At 52.2% G+C, this 19,183-nt stretch overlaps 1 protein-coding gene across 5 annotated transcripts in view; it reads left to right on the plus strand.

The window, feature by feature from the left end:
* SLC4A4 (solute carrier family 4 member 4) overlaps window positions 1–19,183 on the plus strand; it is a 217,059-nt gene that overhangs the window by 153,430 nt on the left and 44,446 nt on the right. For all 5 annotated transcript variants that reach the window (XM_054823524.1, XM_054823526.1, XM_054823527.1 and 2 more), the window contains 4 exons: window positions 8,075–8,232; window positions 17,026–17,113; window positions 18,441–18,595; window positions 18,999–19,112. In XM_054823524.1, coding sequence (XP_054679499.1) covers window positions 8,075–8,232; window positions 17,026–17,113; window positions 18,441–18,595; window positions 18,999–19,112 — 515 coding nt within the window. The remainder of the gene's footprint in view (window positions 1–8,074; window positions 8,233–17,025; window positions 17,114–18,440; window positions 18,596–18,998; window positions 19,113–19,183) is intronic.

A 19,183-nucleotide genomic window follows, 5' to 3' on the forward strand; every position in this document is an offset into this window, starting at 1 on the left:
CGTCGGGCAGTTTGCATGGACCGGCCCCTCTCTGCCCTGAGAGTGACGGCTGGATTCATTGCTCTGCGTTACCTTGGGAGCGCCCGAGAGACTGGCTCAGCACCCCGGGTGTCTCGCAGAAGACGCCAGGGCGCTGACTCAACCCCCTCTGATGATAAAAAGCTTCAGTAAAGGCCACCGAGTCTTTGTTTTGCTGTTTTATCGTGTTTTTGCTTTGGGCTTGCTCGACGTTTTGGCAGGATAATTAGGGAAGGGGAGGTGTCTTCCCTTTGGCTGGATTTGTGTTGGCAGAACACCGCTTCTGAGGTGGCAGCGCGGAGAAGTGATTTGCCTTCATTTGTCTTATTTTGTGAGGTGCTGGCTGCAGTTCACGCACCGGCCGTTTGCAGCTAGACAGACAAGCAGAGGCAGCGTCGCTTTTGGACAATTTATTTTTCTTTTCTGTTTTCCAATGAATAAATCAGTGTCCGGGCTTCCCGCTCTCTCCCGGGCTCTGAGCTCTCTCTTGCCAGGTACGTCAGCGTACCGGAGCAGTGTCTGAAGGAGCACGACGTCTTGTGGCAGGACGATTCCTCCAGCTCCTGATGGTCGAGCTCTTTGCTCAAGTTCTTCTCTTAGCACCCCACGGAATAGCGCCGAACCGAAAGACCCAGTGGAGGTTTCTTGAGCTGTCAGCAAAGCCAGCCTTGTGGTTCACCCTCCTCCGGTGCTTCCGGTGGGCTGCGCGGCAAACCCGGGGAAGGCGAGGGGGATGCGCGCCTGCGCATATGCCTGGGTTGTTCAGACCTAGAAAAGATCTAACGCTTCCGCTGGTCAAGGTGCGTCTTAGCCAGGTTACACATCTTCCATTTATGCAATGCAAATGAGCTTTGCTGATATATTTACGTCTCTGGGCCGCTTCCTCTTGTGTGAGCTCCGGCCAGGTTGCGAGCAGCCTTTTGCCAGAGCGGTGCCCGGGACAGGGCTGCGGACCACGAGCAGCGGTGCAGCCTGCCGGGGATCAGGCGAAGGTTTGCGCGGGGCATCCCAAGCTTCGCTCCTTGTTGCTGGCGGCATCCCACGCTCCTGTCCGCTTTTCTCTGTAGCGGAGGCTGGTCTGCGGGTCGCAGGGATTGCCGGTGCAATTCCAGCGTGGTGGCAAGCCTGCGTGGCAGACCCGCAGCCTCCACCGGCTGGAGCCACCTCCCTGGGTGACCTGTACTGGTGAGCAGCGAGGCTTTTGCTGGCGTGAGCTGCGTACGCCAAGAGACTGCGGGGCTTTTCCACGCCGCCGACTGAGGGGGCTGCACCGGTCAAACTCGTGCGCAGGGATTGTGCCTACGCCTGGGAGGTCGGCTTTGTGCTCCCCACCGTTGGGCTTCTCGCCGTCCCTTCAGTGGCATTCTTCTCTGCTGGCACAGCGGCTGCTCGCTGGGCGTTTTGCTAGCGTTACGTACCCATTCGCTCTTGTTTTCAGCTCTTGATTCATGTAGTCTTAATAATTGGAAATGAGTTAAAATTATTTTTTCAGCTTTTATCTGTGAACGGAAGTGATTGAAAGAGTCGGGTCCGGCCTTCGTCAGCCCCTCTGTTGCCGCAGTGCCAGCGGACCGTAGGCAGCTGGGAAGTTCCCGCTGGTGTCCGTCCCTCCTCCCGTGAGAAATCCTTCCGTCGTGCTCTGTTAAAATGTCCTTGGCAGCTCCTGATGGGAGTCCTGCTAGGACGTCTTTAAGGCTCACGATGGAAAATAAAGGGGACGTTTAAAGAAAACCTCTTTGACCAGGGACCTGGTGTTAGCGAGCTGATGCGGTAGCACATAGAAAATGAATCTACGTTGATGTAAGGGGAGTTTACTGACCTGGCATTATCTCCGCTTTTGAGTGGCTTGTATACGGGACAGAAACGGGCTCTGACTGAGTCTGGTCAGCCAGAGAGGCACAAACCCCCTCTTATTTGTTGTGGTGTGCACACTGTTTATTCAAACCGGTGTTTCCATATCAACAGGGAGTCTGTGCCAAAGCCAGCACTTAAAGTTAAAAAAGAAACTGGCCCTGTTGGGAGAAACCCTCCTGCCTTTCCTGGGGACCCACGGACGGGGAGGGCACCGGTGGGATCCCGCAGTTGGGAGCCAAGTCCCATGGTTAATGATGGGAGTGATTCAATTCGCTGCCTTTCCTGTTGGAACAAGGTCTCCTCGTCTCCGCAGTCACAAGCTGACATTCCTAATTTTTAGGTCCGTCAGCCGGGGTGACCTACTTTCACTCCTTGGAGCTCCAATGAAAAGGACTGTCGTCCAGTGCAGATCACTGCCACCTTTCTGAAGGAGAGGAAGAGTTTCTGGGAAGTTAGCTGCGGTCCCGTTTACTTTGGCCTTTTTTCTCGATGCAGAGGGCAGTTTTGCTTGCGTCGTTTCTCCCCACAGTACATCTGAAGCATGCCTGGGTGATGGAGGTCTGTGCGTAGACAAAACACAGGGCGTTGGAGGTATCCCTTGGGGCAGGCGTTCGTGGGACAAGTTGTGGGAAGGTAATCGTGGACGTAGACCCGAAGAGGTACAGAAAAACAGAGGGACGGAGGCGGGTTCGGGTTCCTGGGGGAGTTAACCGTTCCTGAGTACAAAAGCTCCGCGTGCCTGCGCTCAGGTGCGGAACCCACGATGAAAGCGGACGCTGTGCGGAGGTGAGCACGCGTAGCCCTGCGCAGAGTAGACGGGGCAGGGCGAGTTTTTAAATGGCCTCTGTTAAATAATGCAGCCCTCACCTCTTCTGCCCCCTGTACCTGCGGAGGGGTTCCTTCCCCCGAGCCTCTGCTGGCTTCACCCGGTGCCCCCCGTGCTCGTCCCCCCGGTGCCGCCTGCCAGGCTGGAAGACGCCCCGTGTTGCGCTTGGAATTTGGGGACCTGGATCCCTTCTCCCTGTGATCAGGGACCGTTAAGCCTTCCTTTAGTTACACAAAGCACCGCCTGCGCAGTGAGGCTCGCGGTGGTAATCCCTGCGATCCGCGTTGATTGCGAACGCTCGGGCTTTGCCGTGGTTTGAGGGGGCAGAGCTGCATCGGGTGGGTTTGAGTTTTGCTGGACCTGCAGCCGGATCATACCCCAGCCTTCGCGTGGGGTCCTCCCCTCCTTGCCGCCCCCGCGTCGAGCGCTGGCTGGTTGTAGCAGGGCAGGGTTGGAGGCTGTTGGAAATGGTGGGCTTGGAAATGGCCCGAGTGGAGTGAAGCAGAGCGGGTTGCACTGGAGACTCTCTGGGAGACGCTAAATATCATCTAGGGGTCTTCAGGTGGAAAAAGCGTGGCCTGGGCAAGAGCAGGGAGATCGGTAAAATGATGAAAGGCATAAAGAGACAGAAAAGGGGTGGAACGTTCTCCCCGCTGGATGGGACAGCCCTGGTAGCTTTGCTTTCCCGGAGCGGGGCTGCCACAAGCCGCCTTCCTGGGCTTTTAGGCAGAAGCTCGGAAACTCTGGGTTTGGTATTTGCCCGCTAGATAGCGTTCGCAGTTTCTCGTGCCACTGGCATTTGCTTTGCTCGCTCCATTCCACCGAGAACAGCAGCTAAATCCTGCACGGCCGGAGGAAGGCGTGATACGGCGTCAGTGTCTGCCGAGAGCTTCCTTAGGACAAGTCAGCGGATGGCCCTTTCGTTCTGGTTTTGTTTTATTAATGCTGTTATTGTAAGGATGAGACAGGGATTATTAGCTATCTACTGCACCTACGTAATGGCATTAGACTTGAATAACATTTTTCTCTTCTTTTCCCCGCCGCGACCTCGGCAGGTGCTGTCAGGTGAGGACAGGGGTGACAGCCCAGAAAGGCGGCTGCGCCACCCGTACAGAAAAGCTCACCCGAGTCACGGCCTCGCGCTTCGCTAACAGCTTCGCTTTTGTCCCAGCCCTCCTTTCGCTTCGGGCTGATGTTTCAGTCCGGGCGTAGCTGCACAAGCTTTGCGTTGGGTAAAATGGGCGTCAGGAGGCACGCGAACGGAGTAGCCGTGTCCCATCTCCGCTCATCGGGACTACTCTCCCCATGCAGCTGGCCTTTAAATCCACACAGCGCTAGTCGGGCGAGAGGCCCGAGTCCGGCGGCGTTGCTCACCGCGCTGAGGTGTCCTCTGCAAAGGCAGAGGTGGTCGGTGCTGCGGTACGGCACGCTGCAGAGCTCCGTCCCCAAAGAGCAGTTGATTCCCAGCGTTCGTAGGCGTGTAAGCTCCGTTTCCACGGAGGCTGCTCCGGGTGGTGTGTTCTACCTGACCTCCAGCTCGCACCGCCGAGGTTTTTGTTTGGTAACTCTTCCTGAGGCCAGGAGTGACACGCAGGGCCAACAGATTCTTCCCAGGACCCGTGCCTACGTGTTCCTTGCAGGCTGTTCTGCAGAGCGCGGAGCATCGTTACAGTAACGCGACTAGCTAGAGGGCTTCTCTGGTTAGAGCTCGAGGGCTGCATCCTGGGTTTTGGTTAGCTTTGGGCTTCTGATGCTTCAGCGAATGACTCATTTCGCGGACGTTCCGCTTGCCCTGGGCAGTCTCCTGCCTCGGCCAAGCCTGCAGACTACTTGGCAGAGTGTGCCGGGCTCGCAGGCACGCGTTCGTTCGGCCAAGGGCTCCTTTCCACCTTCTCCCGCTCCGGGTTGTTGGGCAGCGGTGCTCTCGGGCGTGCTGGGTGCTCCCAAAAGAAAGGAAGAAGCTTTCCATCCCTTAGAAAATGTCGGATGCTGCCTTTCCTCGACACCTGCCTTTCGGGCTGGAGAGGGCAGCGGTCGGGAGCTGCCTGGGGGGACGCGGCGTCGGTGGGAGGCAAGGCAGACAGGTCTGCAGCACGGCGACGTGCCCGGCGCGGTGATAGCCGGCTGTTCCCAGGAATTGCTTTCGTTTCCCATCCGTCTGAAGTGGTGCTGTAGACAGCAGAGTGTTAAAATACGTTTAGGGGTATTGTGATTTTCAGGTTGCCGTGCCTTTTTTCAAGTACGGTGTTGGAGATCTCTGGCCTTGAGCAGAACATTAGTGGTCGGCTTGGAACGATGCTCAATTTAGCAGAGTGCAGGGAAAGCGAATATGGTGCTCCCAGCCGCCCGCCCGCCCTGCTCTCAGGTGCTGCTGAGGACTCGAAGCTTTCTGAAGCTTTTTTGGGGAACGGTTCAAAATGGATTTTAAGTGCTAGCTGCGCCCTCCCCATCACCTAGCTGATAAATGATTTAAGAAAGTGGCGAGTGGTGCTGCAAAACTCATTTGGAGGAAAAAAACCCACTGCAATGATAGCTCTTCAAAATTAGTCGCGCGGTTTTGACTTGAGATCCTGCTTGTGGGTTCTGGTTCAGAAAGGCACCTGCGCTTGGGCCAACACGGTGCTCGTTCGGCAACACACGTAAGCGCGCAACCGACCTGTTGGCAAAGTTGAAGGTTTATTGGGGATTTGCCCCCTTCCCGGTGTCTTTAATGTCCGGTTTCCTCCAAAACACTGTTCATGGGAGAACTGGTAGCCGTTCTCCAGCCTTCCTCCACAGAGGCTTCCTCCTTGATGCTTATTTAATATTTTCTGGGGTGGCACTCCTGACTGAAGCGTGCAGGAGTAGGATTGTCCCAGCAGATTTCTTCCTGCGGAATCAATAACTCATGCCTTTTCCTGAGACTTTTTTCCATTTTTCTACTTCCTCGCGTCGCCTGGCAAAGCCCGCAGCGGATCCGTAGCCCCGCCGAGCGTTCCCCCCGGGAGTGTTTCTGGCAGTACATCCTCCCTCGCCATTCACCCGGAGCCAGACACGCACAGAGCATCTCCAGAGATCACCCGGGGTGGCGGGGGGGGCGGTGTTGGGAACCAACCAAGGGCAGGATTTTTCCAAAGCCTTCAACTTGAAATTAATTCTCCCGCTGCTAAAGTTCAAAACAAAGCCGTCTCGGATCCGAGGACACTCGGAAATCCCTCCCCGGCTGCGAGGACGCAGCCTGAATGCTAAGCCAGACGGAGGGGCGCGTGTGAGATGGGGGCTCGGTGCCCCCCGCCGGCGCGGCCGGGGCTGCGGGCGCTTCGCTGGGGCCGGGTAAGAGCCGTGCTGCGCACGTCGCCCAGCCCTGCTCCAGCTCGTCGCTTAACCCAGCAGAAAGGCAGCCCGCTGCCAGGCCGAGGTGCCGGGGAGATCCCAGGAAAGAGCCGGGAGAGGCTGATTTGTAAAACTCGGCTGCTGCCGTGTCTTCCCCTTATCAAATCAGAAGCCGTTGACGGCGTTTCTCCACAGTTGGACTTCGTTGCGGTTTTGTCAGCTCGGTGACGCGTGTTGCAGAGCCCTGTGCGCCCGCTCACGTCTGCCCCGGTGCAGTTACAGTGCGTAGGTGCAGAGATGAGAAGAATAACCGTCAGGCCGTGAGGGAACGGCTTTTAGCGTGATAGCTACCCGGTGGGAGAAGACGTATAAATGAGAGAAACCCTGGCAGCTGGCTGATGAGACCGATGCCGGTCAGTAGATTGCTTCCAGCGCTCTGGTTTACCGGTGATGAGCACAGAATTGGACCTGGGCTACCCTGCGGGTGCCGCAGGAGGGATTGCTGGCAATGAATAAATCCAGCTTTATCGGTTGTCTTTCTAAGCTCGCTTTCCTGCAGTTTTGAGCCCCACTGTTCAGTAACGCAACAGCCGCTTCGCTGCCTTTCGAGAAGCGCTGCTTGTATCGTGACTGAAGTCCCAGCGCCGCTTTCCTCGCTGCTGGATTCACGCTGTGTCGGCTCCTCCGGTGCCGCTTTTGCAGCGAGCGGGCAGCCCGCGGAGGTGGGAGGCACGGGGAGCCGAAGGGCTCGCTCCGGTCCCCCTTCTCAAGTGAGATAACGGCTGCGCGCGTATCCCGATGCAGGAACTGGGGTGCCTGTCTCTAGGTCACACGCACGGAGCTGATTTCCGCGCCACAGCGACGTTCTGCCTGAGGTGACGCTCTTTTGACTGCGGCATTTTGTGGTCCCAGGTGTGATGGGGATGTCGGAGGAGGCAGGAGGGGCCGTGCACGCACAGCGGTTAGAGCCACGGGTTATAGCGGGCTTGCTACGAATGAAGAGTTAAACTCCAAAACGTGATGAAAAAGATGTACTTTCCCATATGCTTTACTTATTGATCAGGCAGCAAAAACTGATAGAAAATTCTGCTAAATACTTAATTTTTTAATATGATACAATATAGCAAATAACTACATTGTTTTGTTTTGAGATACAACCTTTCTTTCTAAAAAAAAAAATAGAACAGTTGTATTGTTTTTCAAATAGACTAAAATCTAGACCTTAAGCATGAGACAGCTCGGAGATGAGCAGCGCGGCCGTGCCCGGTGGCTTCTCCGGCCCCTTTGCCATGCCTCTGGCACAGCTGCGGTCACGGGTAGCGGAGAAAGAGGCAAAGATGTGGCAGAGAGTGAAAGAACACTAGCAAAAGCACTTAGCACCCCCCAGAAAAGCTCAGATGACAACTCAGGCTCCTGTTAGAAAGGAGGTCTGTGGCTGGGAGGGAGGCGGGAGCGTCTGCGCGCCTGTCTTCATCCTCACGCAGGAAACGTGCTCCTAAAGCCCGCGCGAAGCTTGCTCTTTCACTTGGAACTTGAGAAGACGCGTGCACAGGGAAACGCCGGTGCCCAGCTCCTGGCGTCCGTCCCTCAGGGTTAGTTTTCCTCGGGCCCGTCGTTCCTGTAGCGGCGACGGCAGATCGTGGAGCTGCGCTTCGACTCGTAGAAGTGCCCGCCCGTGCCCATCCTGCGGATGCCAGGTAGCGAGGCGGTGCGGTACTGCTTCCCCAAACCCTGCCCAGATCGACTCGTCTTCCGCAGGGCTGCGCGCCTTTTTCTCCCAAAATAATTCCGCCTCGGGTCTGTAAACAAAAAGAGCGGCTCCGAGAGGCGTCGTCGTCTCAGCATCGTCTCGGCTCCAGGCACCCAACTCAGCGTTGTTCTTCGGGGGCGATCCTCGTGGCGTTTGTGTCTCAGTAGACCCTGTGGGGATGACGCACACCGGCCAAAGATACATTCTGAGCGAGGAGGACATGGGGGTGAAAACTGGGTAAATTCTGTTGCACGTTCCTGTTTGCACGCCTAACGAGACTTCATTTTCTTTTCCTTCCTCTTTCACTGATGCAGCTGAAGAATAAATTCATGAAGAAATTGCCCCGTGATGCTGAGGCTTCCAACGTGCTGGTGGGGGAGGTGGATTTCCTGGAGAATCCCTTCATTGCCTTCGTCCGGCTGCAGCAGGCGGTCATGTTGGGTGCTCTGACTGAAGTCCCCGTACCCACCCGGTAAGAGAATTCAGCCCCTGGGCAGGGGACAAGAATGGGAAACTGCATTTCCACCTTGTAGAATAAAGACACCGGGCCAAAAGAAGGCATTCTCTGTTGCTTTCCATCATGGGATGTGCAGGACGGTCAGGATTATTGGTTTAAAGTAACAAAACTCCCTGTAGATGCTTAATCATTTCCAGGTCCTGAATTTGGATATAAGATAGAAGCTGTAAAATACACAAGCGTTGCACAAACACACTACCGTAACAACTTAGCAGTAAAGGTCAGTGTGAAATTTTATTACCGGGGCTTTTTTCCTGCCCCTGGTATGTCCCCCAGCACACACCGTACATACCTCAGAGTCCCGCTGCACGTTTTTGCAGTACATGTTTTTCCTCTTAAAAACTCACATCGGATGAAGGATGCGATTCTGGCCCTGCTGGGCCAGTCAGGAAAACGGGGGGGTACAGTTCTATCAGGGGGGGTCACCCTCTGTGTTGCTTTGTGATGCGTAACGGTTCAGCAAACAACGTCTTATAAATATTTTATTTATTGTGACTCGTTGCAAATTAATCTGAGTCTCAGAAATACGAGGATGTCTTACGTTCTTAAATATTTGAATTCACCGCTTGAATGTGCCCCACTGCCTGGACAGCGAGCGTACGTATCTGCCGCAATAGCAAAGCCGGGGTCCTGTTTGAATTCCTCGCAACGTTGCCCCCAGTTAGGCGGTCGCCTGTTGTTTAGCACGTAACGTAGTAGAGAAAACCCCTCGGTGTGGATGCCCGGAACCCCTGCTGTGCGCGAGCATCTTTGCATCACCCGCACGCAGACCCCCCCCCGCGGTAAGGACCGTGACAACGGTCGGTGTCGGAAGGTAGCGAGGCGCAGGAGGAGCGGAGCAGCGCGGCGTCGGTGAGAAGGACGGCGGGTGGACAGCAGTACCCCCTTGCAGCTCCGCGCCGGTCCCTGCGGTGCCGCGTTCCTCGGCGCCGCTGCGCACCCGGGCTCCGGCGTGCCTCGAGTATCCGCTTACAAAGGGGTTACTTTGCATTCTGCTTCTACTCAGGCAGCTCAGACCGCCCCTTTCACATCGCTAACGTGCAAATGCGTATTTTAGGTGAAGGGCTTCAAGGGCTTTCAGTACAGGGCGAAGGTTGGCGTTTGAATAATGCCTCGAGGGTTTGAGGCTGTATCAAGTAAAACGTGGTGGGAAGAGACACAGTACCCCGAAAAAGCACGTGGCTAGGGCATCACTAATGCGGGAAGGGATCACAGCCAGGGTATGGAGTGAAAGTTGGACGGTTATTATCATCCCCACCTTATTTCCGTGCACAAAACAAAGGAAAAGGATGATCTAGTCTTGCTAGTAGTTTAATTGCCTTCTAGTAACGCAGCAGTGTTTGTATTTCTTGGGGTTTCTTTACAATAACCGCGTCGACAAGTGTCTGCACACGCTGGGTATTCTGCTAGGAGTAGGGGGAGATAAAAGTGGCTGATTTTATAAAAGGTTATCCTTTGTTCCTCAGCGTTACCGAGCTCTGTATACTTCAGTATTTCAGCTTCGAAGTCTAATCCCACTTAGTCTTTTCGCTAAACACATCTCCGAATGCTTTTCAGCAGACGTAAAATTAGGTATTGTTTGTTTTGGTAGCGGGAGCCAGGAAGTTAGATCTAGGATTGCGGAACGACCTCATTACTCAATAGCATTAATCAAGACAATATGTCCTTCCCTGCCAACATTTTTCCCAGGAAATAGTATTATCCATTTGCCGTCCTCCAAACCAAACGCTAGCCCTAATCAAAGCAGGGAGGCTCATTAGATGGCTTTTGTGAGTAATGAAGAGCCATTTGCAATGGCTGCATCCTGTGAAATTCAATCAAGGAAATCCCATCGGGGCCCAGACGAGCTATGATGGAGCGTCTCCTCGGCCAGCGCCGAGCCTCGGCCATCTCGCGCGGTTCCTGTTGCGGACATGCACTCGGCAGCCCGCAAGATGCTGGGGCTGGAGCCTTCGGCGCAACCCCTCTTCTCTCCCCTGGGGCTTCTCCTTTTGTTTTGTTAAATGATCGAGTTCCTGGTAAAATTGTCAAAACCAGCCATCAAAGCTAGGCAGCGCAAAACCACCTGGGGTTTCTGAATAAACCTGAGCTAATGTTTCAGGGCCGCGGGTTGCTGCAGGAGCGTTGTGAGCCGAGCGTATCGAGTAAGCGTAGCGTGACCGGCGTCCGTCGCTCTCTCCAGAAAGCAGCAGGTTGCTTTTGGGGGGGGGGGCAGGCAGCCAGGTTTCGGCACGGGGCTGCGGGCGTGCTGGTCTGCAACGCAGCCACGACCACCCGTTCCTGCGGGGCCGGGCGCTGCTGGAGGTGCCTTCACGCGGCCATCCGGCTGGTGTTTCTGGTGGGCCGCGTTCGGTACCAGTCTCCTGTTTTTTAGCACCTACAGATACACCGAATACATCCCAGGGCTTGTTGGGTCACTGGCAGAGGGACGGGGACGAAAGCCCTCCCGAGGAGCGGGGAGAAGGGAGACCCCACACGCTGTCACCCAGCTCGCAGAATTGCCCGAAGCCATCTCGATGGTTTGCTTTTCAAAGCGCCGGGCGGGCAGGTTTGCAGGGAGAGGGCGGCGACAGCTTTCGTCAGCCCAGCTGAGAATCGGCGTGTCGGCCGTATCGGCTGCATCCGTGAGCTGGGCGCGCAGGGCATCGTCCCTGCCTTGTGATGGGGGAGCAAATGTGCCGGCAGCTCTGCGGAGGTGAAAGGCTCGTGACGACGACAGTCACTGCCCTGTTTGCCTTTGTTCCTACTGACCTAGGACCGTAGAAAGAAAAAGGATGATTGCGTGCATAAGGTAGTCAGTATTCGACACGCGGGCTTCCAGTTCAATGGGTTACCTAGTTCTGCTCTTTTGGGGTTTTTTTTTTACTTCCTCCACACATTCTTTGGCTTGGATTTTTCTTGTGAGTTACAGAATTTTGGACGCTTTGTAGAAATAAGATTTCCTGTGTAGAAGTGGCTCTTCCTTGGATACATAGATTTTCTATGTATTTTTCCCTTCATGCTTCCTTGCTCAGTATTTTAAGTGTTTCCTTTACTTAAAAGTAAATTTTTACTTAAACCAGCAAGATCTGATGAACTCTCCAGGAAGATTTCTCAGCAGGGTGTTTTCGTACAGCCCTAGTAATAGAAGTCAGGGATCTGAAATCGGTGTGGAAAGATCCCAGCCTTTCACTGTGTTTTCATTTCACCGATCAGATTGAAAAAACCTTTAAGGACTTTTTGGTTTTCTCGTGTTGGATTTAATTCCACGGTGCAATGAACTCCTCGTGGCTTGGGTATGGCTGCTTCTCCTCCGGACGACGCAATAGGTACAGCTTCTTATTTTCATAAAAAAATGTGCAATTATGTGTTCAGGTCTGCTGCATTAATGTAATGTTGATGGGGAAAAAAGATGAAGAATGAGCAAGGGAAAGATTTTTTTGGAGATAAGCTGTACAGACTTGCAGAGTCTAATATGTAGTGCTGGGAAATTGCCTGTGTCTACAAGTCTGAAATGAAATGAAGTAACTTGCCCAAAGGTCACTTAGGAAGCATATGGCAAAACCAGGAGTCAGATTCTCCTCCCTTGTCTCCTAAGTGGAGCTTTTAACTGCAAAGGCATCTTTTCTCCTTCGTAGGGGAGGATGAAATGTGTGTCTCGCTCATTAATTCCAGCACTGAAATGGTTTTCAGGGCTGTGTCCTTCAGCAGCCTTTCCAGCTGAAGGACTGGCTCTGGGAAATCGGAGCTCTGGCAGCAAGGGACTACCTTCGTCTGTCTGCGTTCACGGGTTGGACGCCTGCAATGTTGGTAGGTTGTACAGAACTTGAAGGGCCACCTGTGTGAAGTAGAAGCGGGAGAAAACACTTCACCGTCCCTTTTCGTTACTGCGTTCTCAAGTCGTGCTCCTTTCCTCAGCGGTCCAAGCCACAGATTCTGCTGGAAAAGTACATCAAGAGGTGGTTCTTTGAGCCCTCCAGTCCATCAACGTGTATCTCTGTTGGGAATGCTGGCTGCCTTGCAGGCATCTCGCATGGTGTCCAACAATAGAAGGTCTGCTTCCCCCTACCCCTCTCAAAAATAAAACCATTTTCTGCGGGACCTTTCTGAGGTCCCTTTGCGTAGGTGTCTTTAACCTACCTTGTCTCCTGCACTGATGGTCAGCTTGCAAGGAGACCGTGGTGAGGCTTGGTCCTGGGACGGTTTTCACCATGACCCTTACCCCGTACAGGAGCTTGCTAGTCATGGACGTTACGGATTTCTTGCAGGATATCCCAGACGGATGGCAAAACGTTAGTGCTGCACTGACTTTGGAGCCTGTCTGCGTTGCATTCGCTCCCCCCCTCCTAAGTGCGCTCCTGCTGTGATTTCATGGAGATTTCTAGCCCGATTCCCGACAAGTACAGCACGTAAAGCCTTGTCCCTTCCTGGGGCAGACCGGCTTGAAAGTCTGCCCCACAGTCTTTGGTGTCACCTCTGGCCGAGGTCCAGGAGGGTTGTGTTCCTCATAGCAGGTTGTTAGGTCCACGTCCCCACGTTACTGGGCTTGTACGCAGTATCGCTGTGGTGCTACGTATAGATCTTCTGGGTGCATCGTCTGGGTTTACAGTGTGTTGGCCGGGACACGTTTATCCATTTCGAATTGGAATGACTCATCTGTGAGAATGAATTTATTCCTGTTGGGTTTGGTGGCATAGTCCATAGTGTTAAAAGGTGAATCATACGTAGTCGGTGGCCATCATCTGCTTAAGAAGGGTAAAGCGTGCAGAAACGACAGGGCGAATAGTGCTTTAGGTGAAACAGAATCATAAATTCTTGAGTTTCTGGCTCATTATCAGCTCGGAATCAAAGGATTTTTGAGTGCTTTGACTGTGCTGTCACACAAAGTTCAAGACGAGGTACCCTGGGCGTGGGGGCTGTCGGCCCTGTCTGTAAGCCCAGAGCATTCGGGAGAAACGTGGAATTTTGTTACTACTTCAGAGGGACGTTGAGCTAAGTGATAGGAGGTGGACCCTCGCGTTCTCTGCGTTGAAGCATCCTTAGCAACGTTGAGTGTCAGAAACGGACGTTCGATCACTCAGCCTGCGTTGGGTGCAGCAGCGAGGAATTCTGTGCTGGCTCTCGTCTTGGCGGATGAAGAGGAGGAGTATGTCACAGCTAGGAGCGAGGGCTTTCTTAGGTGGAAGTGTTCGTCAGTAAATGATATTAAATGCAAGCAAGCATCATCTAGTGCAGGCCACTAAAATGCACTAATGTTTTTGTGTTTATAGTATTTGGCCCTTTCCAAGCTCTTGTTCTGCACGCTGACGGCAATTCTGAGCTGAATCGGTCAGGATGAAGAGTTTAGAAAGCAACACAAACTCCTTGTTTTCAAGAAAGTTTTAGTAAATGCGAGAGCATTCAGGTACTCCTGTTGGGCTTTGGAAGAGAGCCAGCTGATGTAATTATTTCAGAACATGGTTATGAAAATGTCTCGTTCCCCTGGAAAATCAGAGAATGCTGAGCAGCAACTTCTGAAGTTACGAACCCTTTTTTTTTTTTTTTTTAAATTAATGTATTTGGGTAATTTGCATGCTAGAGTTTTAAAAGAGTTGGCAGAGGAACAGTTTGTCTTTAATGTAGCTTTACGATAACTCGTGAAAGACAGGGAAAGTTCCCGGAGGTAGGAGGAGAGCAGAGGACATGACCTAGGCGTGTGTGGCTTAGTCACCTCCGTGTGAACCTCAAGGAAAACACTTGAAAGCCTCTTGAAGAACTCGATTAGGAAGTGTTAGTGTTAGTAATGCCAGCTAAAGTGTATTTATGGATCCTGTCCTACTAACTTGATGCCTTTTTTTTTTTTTTTTTATAGGACTCTTGACTTTTTAAATAGAAAGTACTCGTTTGGATATAATATACCGTTTAAGACATTTGACTTAGTACTTCACAGTATTCGCATTTAGGAAGCCAGAATAATACAATGCTTGTAAGGGGGGAAGTACTTCTGGTGAGGCGTCACGCCTCGCAGCCCTGTTGTGTTTCATGTTTTATCAGCAGCTTTTGAGAAAACACACGGTTAACGCAGTAAAGGTCGGCAAATAACGCAGAGGGTGTATCCGTGGCCCAGAGCAGTCATCTCCCCATCATCCTACCACGTTTCCTAAGAGTTCCCGTGCTTATCCGAAGTCCTGTCCGCTGCCTCAGTGCTCCTAACTTCATTTTCGCAGGAAGGCAGGCTCACATCAAGCTCCTGAGTAGCCATAGGTTATTTCATCTGTATGTTTGCGCTCACAAACCAGCTCTTGGATGATTTCCCGGAGGAACACACTGATGCATCAGAGAAGGTTCGCAGAAGAGCCGTCGAAGTGACTGAAGAGAGGAGGAAAGCCTCAAATGGAGGAGGAAAGCCTAACTGACAGATGGCTACGGGCGACTGGATCGATAGGGGAGGATATTTACAGGACTGTAATTATCGAGGGTTCTTCGATCTAGCTGTGAGAGACAATCGAAATTTATGTCTAGAAGTTGAAGCTAACCCGCATTCACACTGGAGGTGTTTTAGATGAGACAACTTACCAAAGGTTATAGTGTGTTTATTTTCCATTACTGATTGAGAGGTACGGCTGTAGTTGGAAAAAGGCTTAATTCAGGCAGCTTTACGGTTGTTGTGAGCAGCTATTAGCATTTCTCTTTGAAATACACGCTGATAAGGAGTTTGCTGAAAATTGCCCTAATAATTCCCAGTCTCTGCTAAATTAGGTGAAATGGAGAAGTTGGTCTCCTGCCATGAGATTTCTTTTGTTGCTGATTGCAAGGATGAGTTGATGCGGGAGAGACTTTTATCTCAAGGTCACTCGTTAGAGTCCAGCTCAGGCTGAAGGCTTGAAACGACACCGTCCGACCGGCGCGATGGTCGGCATGGAAATCCCGTGGGCCACCCGGTGTTGGCCGTTGCGCGAGGTGGCGTGAAGACAGATGTATTGTCGGGCCATCGCCATGACCCAAAGCTTTTTTTCTGGGACAGATCTGAACAGGGCGTTTATAGGAAGCTCGTGTTTGTACGGCCAAGGCCGTACGTAGCTGCTGCGTGGGTGGGTAGCTGCCAGCTCTGCATCTGTCTGCGGCACAAAATCAGCGTATTTCTGCAGGAGGCGGAATGGCTTTTACCATTTCAGCGTTGATACCTTGGCCTTGCGTACGAAACTTAGTTTAGGAACTGGGAGTGTCTAAGAGAAGGCTTAGATCTTTCCTGACTTAAGTAGTATTTCAATGTTGGTATCTTTTTTCTTTCTTTTTTTTTCTTTTTTTTTTTTCTTTTTTTCTTCATTTTTTCATTCCAAGCCAGAAGGATCTAGGTACGTTTGAACATCCAACCTTGAGGCCGTACTTGACACTTTTTCTCATGAGTATCAGTTAAGAGGTTGGAAAACCCAGCCACCTTTCACCGGCATTCCCGTTATTTTGGCACAACCGCTGGACAGTTTTGTTGGCAGAAGCATCCATTCTCCATGGGCAGCCTTTTGCATTAAGGAATCTCATTAGAACATGTTGTCACGTAGTCAAGTCCTGATTCATAGCACATTAGCCCTGACAAAAGCAAGGGCAGGAAAGATCAAGAGCAGTAATTTCCTATCTCCAAAGGTCTCATATCACGGTGTTTTTCAAACTCATTAGCAGTGACTCGGATAAAGTTGCTGCCAAAAGACATCATGTAAGAAATTAACTCCTAATTCCTTGTAGATGTAGTCGCCCTCGCTGACGGTGCGTACCGTAGGAATTGGTTTGCACCCTGAGTTGCCTGTTTAGGAATTAAGCTGTGACTACGAAGCCGTCAGATGGGCTTACGGGTCTTGGTATGTATTGTATACTCGGAGCGGAAATCCAGGGCATACGTGTTAGGCTTAATTATTTATTGCTAAAGTCCTATTTTAGATTAATGGTTTCCCTTCGCATGTGGGTCGTTGCTCTGGGTGCTGAACCGTAAGAGAGATCCCAGCCCCAGCAGAGCGTTAATGAGGACGCCGAGTGCTATCTGATAGCTCGGGGGAGCGACGTGCTTTGCAGCGAGCAACGTGGATAGCTAACGGCACCTTCCCTCCGTGCCCGCTGCTGTGCCGGCCCCGCTCCGTCCTGTGCACAGAGGGTGCTCAGCTGTGTCGCTGCCCTTGGAGCTCTGCGGAGCGACCAGTCCTTAAATCTTCTTCTGTCCCCTCCTGGCTGTTTAGCAGAAGTTACGTCACTGCTGTTGTCAGGTCAATGGCACGGGAATAGCGCTAGGGAAACGTTTAACGCAGATATCTTAAACAAGGGGTGAACAGCTACAAGGTGCCAGTAGCGTATGACCAAATAAATCACCGTGGAGGTGGATGGGCTTTCTCTGGTGCGCAGGACGTGGATTCTCACCCGCTCCGTGCTGGAGCTGCATCCATCGTGCGTGGTTCACTTCCAGGGACTGGGTGTTGGAGGAAGGTCCTTCCTTCACCTCACCCCGCAGTCTCGGTAGCGACTTCTGCCTAGGGCTGTGATAGCGTTTGGCCATAGTGGCCTCAAGGCTACTTCGAAGGCTTTTGGGGAGAAAACCTCTGGGTAGTGTCGTGCTTGTCCAGGTAAGCGTGACGGGCTGCAGGGTGTCATCTCTACTCCCAAGTTAGCTGGAGGCCACTGGCAGCCTTTGGATCTCTAACAAGGGCCACAACTTTTTAAAGCTGAATTTCTGCCTAGATACTGTAATAAGTAATAAGCGATCCATTTTTGCCATCCTAAATGGGAACAATCTGTTTGTTTTGTCAGATTTCTCTTCATTCTTCTGGGACCGAAGGGCAAAGCAAAGTCCTACCATGAGATCGGCCGAGCCATCGCCACGCTGATGTCGGATGAGGTAGGTGTCTTGACGTCTCCTGTGCCAAATGGGTTCTCCTGGGTTTCACTTCTTTAGTTAATACCGATGTCCTTTCCTCCAGTGTGATCGACAGGAATGGGCATATGCATAAAGCTGAAGTATCCAAATGTCACCTAATTCCATCTGTTTACGTAATGGTTTCATCTGGCTTCATGTTTTCATAAAAGCAGGACTGCAGGAAGTTTCTGTCCATCGTGTGTGTTTTCCTGCTAACAGTCACCCTTTCAAATAGACTATGAATTAACCTTTGCGTTAATCTTCTCGCCGTGTGCGCCCTGCGCCGTGTCCCGCGGTGGCAGTAACCCGCAGCTACGCTCCAGGTAGTGACGGCAGAAGTGGTTCCACCCAGGGCGTGCTGCTGCGTGTCGCGCCGGAGCACTTCTTCGTTCAGGCAGCGCTTATACATTATCCATGAGTAGCCAGCAATTAACTCGCTAGCCGTACACCTCGGTGAGATGACTGGGCGTTCAATATTCATTTACTGCTTCTTTCTTCCCGTGTCCCTTGGGCTCTGCGCGTCTGGCGCTGATTTACATCGTGTTTGTTTCTTGCTTTCTCCTTGCGTTGTTTTGCTCCCGTACGGCTCGCTTAATTACCGCTCATCTGGTTTCAGCTCTTGTTTTCTGTCATTCCACTGCTTGGAGCGAGGGTCTAGTCCCCGTAGCCCCAAAGTCCTCCCTCCTACCACCGGCTGTTCTTACTAAGTCTATCGCATGTGCCGATCCACCTTCGCTCCAAGTGGTCCCAAAGATGGCTGTAAAATTCAGCGTTAATGCTCTCTGGCCTCTCTTCTCTCATTTGCTCTTCATCAGTAACACTAGGCCTTTCAGTAAAACTCCTTTGTGCTTCTTGTCACTAGTTTTGAGTAAATATTGTCATCGTTTCTGTGTCACAGGGTTGAAAACTAACCTATGAAGTAGGTAGGAAAAGCGGATCGGTGCTTTTTTGTGGCTTTGTAAAAGCGTCTTCTCCAAATATCATTGCAACTCCTCCTTTATAGGAAAACTCTTCTTTTTTTTTAATAAAAGAAATGGATAATTGCTTTAGTAACATTTTTTTAACAGGTTAGAAATGTGTATTTTGCTAAAAATTAGAAATATGCCTAGAAGAAGAGAATCTCTATGGTTAAAGGACTTGGGCTTTCCTGAGGGTCACGCACCCTTGTGCCGAGTGTCCTGATACTCTTTGAGAGCTTTTTGAGAATGCAAAAGGGTTTTTTGTAGAGTAAAACTCGGTAGCCGCCTCTGGAGTCCAGACCACAGACGATGCAAACCTTTTCTACGCGGAGTCTCTCTTTCCCTTGCAGGTGTTCCACGACATTGCCTATAAAGCCAAGGACCGGCAGGACCTGATCGCTGGCATCGACGAGTTTCTGGATGAAGTCATCGTGCTCCCCCCTGGGGAGTGGGATCCAGCCATTAGGATAGAGCCCCCCAAGTCTCTCCCTTCCTCAGATAAAAGGTAAGAGCAGGAGACGGGCAGGCCTAGCTCCGGGATGAAGGACAGTGGGCATCAGTTCGGGAAGGGTGACGGGAAGAGCCGGTGCTTTGGGTACGCCAGGTTTATTCAGCAGCCGCAGAGTTGCTGTCTGTATTTAGAAAGTACTAGAGACGTGTTCAGGTCTTTCTTAATAGCTGGAGGGAGGCTGTTCTTGCAGTTTTGTACCCTTTAAGGTGATGTCGGTGTATAATAACGTTCGTAGCGGTTATCCAGACGCTTTGGGGTTCTGCTTGGTCTTTCTAACACGCGGGTCAGCCTTCTGGTCTCCTTTGCACAGCACGGCTTCGGGAGAGGCTGTGAGCGCTCGTTTGTGCGGGTTGCGCGTTGTGGAGCGAGCCTCAGCGTGGCTTGCCTTCTTGCCTAGGAAAAACATGTACTCCGGCGGAGAAAATCTGCAGATGAACGGAGACACGCCTCACGATGGAGGACACGGCGGCGGGGGCCACGGGGACTGTGAAGAACTGCAGCGGACTGGCAGGTCGGTAACGTGCCGCTCCGCGGGATGTATCCGGCGTGATCCGAGCGAGGGGCAACGCTTCCCTTGCGGAA

This window comes from Grus americana, chromosome 4 (genome assembly GCF_028858705.1).
Source record: "Grus americana isolate bGruAme1 chromosome 4, bGruAme1.mat, whole genome shotgun sequence".
NCBI lineage: Eukaryota > Metazoa > Chordata > Aves > Gruiformes > Gruidae > Grus > Grus americana.